This window comes from Balearica regulorum, chromosome Z (genome assembly GCF_011004875.1).
Source record: "Balearica regulorum gibbericeps isolate bBalReg1 chromosome Z, bBalReg1.pri, whole genome shotgun sequence".
In the NCBI taxonomy this organism is placed as follows: Eukaryota; Metazoa; Chordata; class Aves; order Gruiformes; family Gruidae; genus Balearica; species Balearica regulorum.
Window position 1 is genome coordinate 55,675,806 of NC_046220.1, and position 8,181 is coordinate 55,683,986.

General features: G+C 46.3%; 1 protein-coding gene across 6 annotated transcripts in view; it reads right to left on the reverse strand.

The window, feature by feature from the left end:
- Positions 1-7,842, reverse strand: part of UHRF2 (ubiquitin like with PHD and ring finger domains 2) — a 95,026-nt gene extending 87,184 nt beyond the window's left edge. For 5 of the 6 annotated variants that reach the window (XM_075739495.1, XM_075739494.1, XM_075739491.1 and 2 more), the window contains exon 1: positions 7,231-7,842. In XM_075739495.1, the coding sequence (XP_075595610.1) occupies positions 7,231-7,383 (153 nt within the window). In that variant the 5' untranslated portion in view covers positions 7,384-7,842. Of the gene's footprint in view, positions 1-1,449; positions 1,606-7,230 lie in introns of all 6 variants that reach the window. The other variant, XM_075739492.1, reaches the window with a different exon arrangement.
- Between the last annotated feature and the right edge of the window lie 339 nt (positions 7,843-8,181).

The following is an 8,181-nucleotide window of genomic DNA, read 5'->3' on the forward strand; positions in this document are numbered from 1 at the left end:
ATTGCTCTATTGCTCTTATTCACTCTTAGTACTCTCTAGAGTGATCAAATCATAATGGAACACGTGGGTAAGTGAAACATCTGGATAAGGAAGTTCTCTGACACTCTAGATCCATAGCCCCCCAGAACAGAATACAGGCAGATCACAACATTTTAAAAACCAGTAACCAAACAAGTTATTTAGTGTCTGGACAATATAATCCTAATTAGAGTCAATTCTCTTTTTTTTTCTTTTTTTTTTTTTTTTTTTGCCATGAGATTCACATTTCAAACCAGCCTACAGGAATGTTTCAAGAAACAACCCTTATGCCACCAAAAATCCCACCACTAGGTAACACAAAATTAGTCTTTATATCAGAGTGTGTGCTCCCTTCTGACTGCCTGAGTTATACAACAGTTAATGATCTCCCTTGGACTCAAGTAAAAAGGTAGTCACAACACTGGATGGTATCAAATGTCTTACTCTCAGCAAATCATAATCTATATAGGTATCACAGTCTTATAGAGACTCCACAGAAAGCATACAGCAAGAGGAACTCCTAGAGAAGGAAGAATATGGACACTTACACTACTTTCTATAATTATACTGACAACCAAAGAGTTTGATCATAGCACAGCGTGAATATGCTGTGATTCTTCAACTCTCCACACAAAGAGCAAGTCTGGCATGCTACACAAAGCCAAGCAACCTAGGAAGAAATTACAGAATCTTGTTGCTGACACTCTGTAGTCACACATCAATCTCAGTACAAACACCATGATAAATGTACATTAGCCATCTTTGTACTCAAACAACAAGACTAGCTTTCTCTAGGAAGAAATTCATACTTTTCCTGAAGTTCTGTAAATAAAATTAAGTACAGAAGCCTACATTTTAAGGCCATGTTCTCCAACAAAACAGTGTTTTTTATGCCATTACTACAAAATTATTTGCAGAGTGTACAGGTGGTACCAACACATTTTAGCTTTTGATCTGGACTAACTATAATTCAAAAAAGATTCCAGTGTACAAGATTAGTGCCCACACAAAACCAGCTGAAAGTCAAAAGCTCTAAGAAAAGATTAAAGGTGAAGGCAGCCATTCTCAGTCTCAATCAATGACTTCTACAGTGTTCAAGTCTGCACCTCTTCCAAGTTAAATTTTTACATAAGAAGTTCAGGTTTTGAAAATTATTTTTTCCTTTATCACTGGGTGAGATACAGAAAAAAAAAATCGTTAATTTAGACACGACATTTTCTTCTTGGATGCAACTCTAAATCCCACTAAAGGAACATTTACTCATTAACTACTAGCTGGAAGATGAAGTCAGAGGAGCAAGGTTTTTCTTCTTTTGCAGTTCTCAGGAGTCTTCTAATTAATTAAATAAAGTTCATGGCATCTTCTGGCTGATATTTAGGATTACCTGATACTTTTGGGGAAAAAAAAAAAAAAGTACGTCAAAATATAGACCTGCATTGAAATTCTGGGAAGCATGGAAAGACTCATCCATCTCTGTGCTGATTAGATGAGAATGGTCAAGTACCTCCTGTATGAGGGTATGGACTTTTATAGCACAGGCAACTGAAGCTCAGCAACAGTGGTGCCAGGGAGCGCTTGTAAGGATACCTGTAACGAAGAACTGATTATTATCGGAACCTTATGTAATCAACAAGAGAAGTAAAAATGAATAAATAAGTAAAATAGCCAAATATATCAGGGCAGTTATTGTAACAGAAATTTACAGTTAAATGATTAGGAACAGAGATTCAGTTAACAGCCTTTAAAGAGGAAAATCATCTCATAACTTCCATCAACATTTGATCACATTTCTTACTGGAAAGCCTCATCATCCAGTTGTCAGTGTAGGCCACACATGCAAGTGTGTTCTGCATCTAAGGGATTTGGGGGCAGAGGGGTGGGGAAAGTGTTTATGTGAAAAGAAACATTCAGTTTCCAAAAGCTTCTGGAGTAATTAAAAAAGTACAAGTACTAAACTACCCTAACTAGATTACATTAATAAATACATATGCCACAAAATATAGCCTTAAAGCTTGCTGCAATTCCTTACAGGTCATATTATGTATTTCCAGCTTCCTAACACTGAAGTCATATATACAAAATAGTATAAAGTATTCTGTTTCCACATATGCTTCAGCTTTTCCTTCAGTTTGTTTAGGTGCCCTGAATAACAAAGATAATGGTAACAAAGAATGGTTAAGTTGCACTAGTAGCTTTACAGCAAAAATTTAACAAGAAGCCGATTTCGGTAAACAGCTTCTGCAATCGTACAAAAAATTTGGTAACAGGGCTACCAAACCTACTGCCAGATTAATACACTCTATGAATGTTTTGGGAATTTTAGAATGCAGTCTGATTGTATCTGCCCTGAAGACTCCAGATGAGTCTCTCTCATCAAGCTACAGAACTACTTGCTACCAGCTTCACTGAAGAAAGGAAGTGATCATCATTCTAAGACTTCTTCAAACTATTTCTCTAAAACATAAAACTTAATTGCTCCAGTTGAAAATTTCTCACACCCAGATTCTGCCTGAAGCAGATGGGGTTTGGACAGCTTCAGCTCAAAATGTTTACAATTTTCCAAACAAAATAAAGCTGGGAAGAGATTGTGTGAAGAAACTTGATTGTTTTATGAATAGGTTTAGCACTCCCATTCTTCAGGGAAAGACTCAACAAATAATGCTTTTCTATCCTTCTGGAAATTCACCTAAGCCATAAGTATTTAAGAAGCCTTCAAACACAGAGTTTACACACCTGAAGCTTAAACTCACAGGAGATTCTATCCAATGTTACATGCCAGCCCAAGGCAGCAGACGTTAAAGAGGTCTTATAAGAAAGGCTATAGTTAAACCAAGGCATGTCCTATTGCCAAATTTATAACTGTATGTTTCACTGAGGCTGCTTTGTCACAAAGATGCTGTCATGCAAAACTAAAGCTCCTCTGCTCCTCCCACCCCTTTATTATTTCAGTTACATTTACAGGAACAAAACCCTAAACACTTGGGCATTACAGCATGGGCCCGACAAAATATACTTAAGAGTCAACTTGCACAGCTAAGTAACACGATGCATACCACCATGCTATTTTGTGCATAAATCAGAGCTAAATTTCTTCTAATTAAGTAAGCCTGACTTGCAACAACTTTCACATCACATAAATAAATGGCTTCAATATCTCACTTCCACCTGCTGACTTCAATCTCCCATGAAGAAGGTTTGGAGTGTCTTCCTCACCAACAAGATTAACAAGTTCAAAAGCAATTTCAGTCACTGCCTCTTATATATACTGGGAAGCAATATTTGGGCTCCAACGTCCTTCTTCCCTGACTCTGATAAGCCCTATGGAAAAGCCACTTGATGTGATGGTTTCTTTCACAACAATAGCCATTTACAAGTTTTCACTGAATTCAAACTCCAACATGGTGGGAAAGGATGATGGAAGAAGCCAGCACAAGATAATATTAGTTTTTATATTCCATAAACAACACATATCGCTGAAATACAACAGTGTGCAAGTTCAGTTCTGTGTGAAACATAAGTTAGTATTAATACCTCTACAGTCTTCCAGACAATCTTAAGTTCTGTGACAAGTTTTCAAAGTTAAATAAACTTCACTGTATTTTTACTGCTCAATTTTTCCAGCATTGTAACTGGAAGCTCGAAGTCCCACAATGACGGTAGCTTGGTCCTATAGAAAATCTGCTCTGGTAGGTCAAGATGCCAAGATTTTGTCTACTATAATATCTCCTTCACTTTCATGAATGAAATTGAGAACTTCTATTCTCATCAAGAAGTGCTAATAGGTTTTCCAACTAGGACAGACTAGCTGCCAGAAGATACATTGTCTCGTTTTGCTTTTCCAACTTTTAGAGGAACTCCACACAATGCATTGTAATTTATGAGTTTACTCAGAGTTAACATATAACACCACAGATAAAGCATTAGATGGGAATAGTCTGGTAGAATAAGGTTAAGAGATGATTTATTCCAGCATAAGAAAATGTATGTGTTATTCCAGCATAAGGAAATGTATGTGTTATTCCAGCATAAGGAAATGTATGCGATTCTCCAAGAAACTCCTTCCAGCCAATGATTTACCTTCTTCAACAAAGAAAACAAGGAGTTTGTACATTCAGTAGATTTCTCTGGCTAACTGCAACTAGGTTATTGCATCACAGTAAAAAACTATGCATACACTACTATTCCCTTTCCTCAGAAAGTTCTACCTTGATCTACAGAATGACTTGACTTCTCTGGCTGATAGTTAATCAGCTCTGCAGAAATGTGGATCCCCATGGAGTCCAAGATGTCCTCACAGACCAGACCAAGTTATAGAGTAATACCATCTTGCTCACTCTTCGGTGCCACCTGTGAATGGTAGGTCCTCCTGGCAGTAGCAGTTAAAAACCAGAAGTCAGTCTGTTCAACCAGGTAGTGTTTTTCCTGGTTTTACGAGAAAAAAAAAAAATGGTAAAACAAAAGTACTACATAATCACAATACGAGGTTTTCATCAGTAGTTCCAGGGTATTTTAACCCTTAAAAGCAGGGACATAAAGCACTGCCCACACAAGGACTTGCAGACAACAGCAGACAACAGCAAATTACAGCAAACCACATAAACTACATTAACTGGACACTCCAAAAGAACTGCAAAATAATGGCTCTAGCTCAAAATGTTAATTGAAGCTGTTCTCTATTGCAAGATAAGAGCATGAAGTTGTTGCAATTCAGCCCATAAATGGTGACTCACTTAGGTTTCTATATCCATATAACCTCACACACCTCCCATTCTTAGCAGAAAGAAGATTATTTAGCTAGTCTTCTGGTACCCCCCACTTGCAAGGTCCAAGTATTTCTAGAAGTTCCCAGAGAGACTCCAGTAAGAAATACTCAGTAGCAAGATCACAATTCTACTGACTGCAGAGATTTAACCATACTGAGCACTAAACAGGTAAAATCGGAAAATAGTTCGGACTAGATAATGGTTTTTCCAACACATGCAGGAATGAAGATTTTGAAGTTTTTCCGTGTTTTCATCTCACTATACTGCCTTCTATTCACCTCACATTTAATTTAAATGCCCATTTTTATTCTTTGTTATTTTATCACAGCCCTGACAGAGTTAAGAGTTGTTCAGTTTCCTCTGTTCATGTCTCTCAACATCCAGTTTTACTTCTGACCTTTTTTATACTTACTAGCACCATGGGATCAGAAAAACAATCCATAACCATCAATGAAACTTCAGAATTAGTTATGGTAATTGCAAGAAAATGGACATAAATGGTGAGTGAAGCTATAAAAAAAAGGAACTTCCTAACTCTTCCCTGAAGAGAATCCCAACCGTGTCCTAAACTACATAAACTACTAAACTCACAGATACTGCTCATATAGGCAACTTCAGCTAGACTATTTCACGATTCTGCTTTCTTAAGCAAGACATCTGTTAACTAAAATGTTCAAGCTAATTGGTCTGGCCACTGACAGACTACACAGAAAAGCACAACTCATTACTGGCTCATCTTCCCTGCTTCTCAGATAAACCTTGCATCCCACATCAAGCTCTGCACCGAAAAATAGCTTCATGCTGTGCCAGCACACCTCTTAATAGGTTACATAACTTCAAGTTAAATCAAGTTCCTTGATTTGCTCCCTTCAGAGAAACATGAGACTGTCCATAATGGTCTTGATAGACTCATTCTCACAAATGCTCACTCTCAACAATCTGTAGAACACAAAAATCTACTCATTTGCTATTAGATTCACAATCTAGGCTTAGCATCTGGCCACTAATGCTTACCTCCTGGTCACAGTTAAATTTCTATTTAACTAAAGAGAATATTTCTAAATTTTCTCTTTTGTCCCCTTATTTGTAAAGATACACACTTCATCTCTTTTGAGGCAGGAATCTCATTGCCTTGCACTCAGTTTAGGTGAACACTGCAACACTCATCTGTTACAAGAAGGTGCATCTTAAGAGCCAAGCTCCCACAAATACATCACACATCCGATACTTTTCTTGTCAGTTGTGCCTCACTTAAGGGACTCAAGAATTAAGTACACCTCCGAGTTTATGTAATGCAGCTTGAAAGGTTACACCCTTCAGCAACAAAGACGCAGCCCGAGGCAATCTATTCGGATAAAAACATATCTGGCACCGGCGGGGAGAGCAAGTATCAGCCCACAGAAAGCTTTCAGCCAGTCACTCCAGTACTACGGGACCCCGGTCAGGACGAAGAGCCGCTGCCGACTGCCAGCTGCCGCCCCGGCCCCACTCGTGACACACCAGTCCCCGCGCCGAGGAGAGCCGGGGCGCACAACTTGTGCCCGCGCAAACTAACGCGGCGCCGCCCCGCCCACGCGGGAGTCCCGCCGGGCCAAGCGCCGCCACCGCCTCCCCACCCCCGCGGGCCCGGGCTGTCACGTGCCCGCCCCGGGACCCCCCCCCCCCCCCCCCCCCCCGCGGGGAGGTGGGAGGGGTTCACAGCCGGCAGGCCCCGAAAACCGTTACTCCGTCGAGCGGCGCCGGACGCCGGGGGAGGGGCGCGCCGTACCCACCCCGCAGCGGGTACTGACGGGACATCGCACTTCGCACCGCCTCCCCCCCCCCTCACCCCCCCGCCACGTGCGGGCCCCGGGGGCGGCGGCGTTCCGCCCTGGAAACCGCCCGCGGTACCCCAGCACCACACGCTGCCCCCTGCCCGGCCGAGGCAGCGCGGGCGGAGGGAAACGGGCGAAGCACGATCCAGGCGCTCCGCTTCCCGGGCGGGGGGGGGGGGGGGGTGTGGGGGGAAGAGCGAGAAAAGCGGAGGGGCTTCGTCCCCCTCGCACCCCTCCCGCGGCCCTGTCACTTCGGTACGATAAAGGCAGGGGCTGGGGGAGGAGCCTCCCGCGGTTCAGGTGGGAAAACAAATACACAAAGGGGCCTCCCCGGCACCCGCTCGCCCTCGGGGAAAAAGGCAGGCGGGACGGCGCGGAGAAAACCCGCGCTGGGATCCAGAGCCTCTTGTCAGGCCAGACACCTTGGCTCCCCCCTGCCCCTCACCTCCCCGTAGGCCCGATGGGACGGGAGTAAACAAAAGCAGGAGGCAGAGCACACATGGGTGGGGATGGGGGACCTCCGCGCCGGGCCACACAAAGACCCGAGCCCCAGAGGGGACGCGCGGGGCGGAAGAGAGGGGAAACCCCCACCCGCCTCCACCCCTGCCATCCAGGTAGGGGCGGTTCCGCCTCACCTGCTTGCCCCGGTAGAAGAGGCGCTGGCGGTCGGGGCTCACGCGGAAGGTCTCCTGGATCTTCTCCCGCAGGCACTCGATCTTGGTAAGGCGGCTCAGGTCATCAATGGTCTGGGTCTCGGTGCCGTCTATGGTGCGGACTTGGATCCACATGGTGCGCGCCCTCTCACCCGCTCAGCCGGCCGTGGGGAAAGGAGTTAGGTCTGGGGCAGAAGGTGGAAAAGGGGTCCGCTCCCCGGGTGCGCTTCTGCGGCGTGCGAGGGAGAAGGGGAGGGGGCCGGGCGCTCCCCCCGCTCTTTGTTCGGCTCAGTGGGGCAGGATTTTTCAAATCCCGCGGAACAGACGGGAGCCTGCCCGCCCGCCGGGCCGCCGTCCTCTCTCAGAGGGGCGCGGAGAGGGAAGGAGACCCGAGCCGATCTCCTGTCGCTTCCCGATCGCCCGCGCCGCGAGCCCCCGGAGGCAGCACAAGGCGAGGCGGAGTCTGGCGGGAACCGCCGCGGCCAGGTCTAACGGGCGCCGCCGGGAGCCATCTCCCAACCCCGGGGAGTGTTTACCAGGCGCCGCCGCTCTCACATGGAGGTCACGGCGCCAACGCTGATCTCGCGAGAGCCCCCGGCCGTGCAGAGACAACAACACCGGGGCGGGGGCGGGGCCGGGGGGGGAGCGAGGCGGGCGGGCGGCACCACGCCCCCTCTCGCTGCGCTCGGGCCGGCAGCTCTCGCGCCGCATTCGACACGGCGCACGGCTCCGCCCGCCGGCCCCGCGCCACGCCCCCTGCGCCGGCCCCGCCCCCCGCGCTGTCGCCGGCCGGCGGCTGGCGCGAGGCCGGCTGGGAGGGGGAGGGGTTGGCGCGCGCTCTGGAAGCGACCGTTAACGTCTCCATGGCGGCCAAGCGGGATGGTCTCCTCGGCTCCCTCTCAGGGCAGGCTTCCCTGGCCTCTGGGGCCCGCG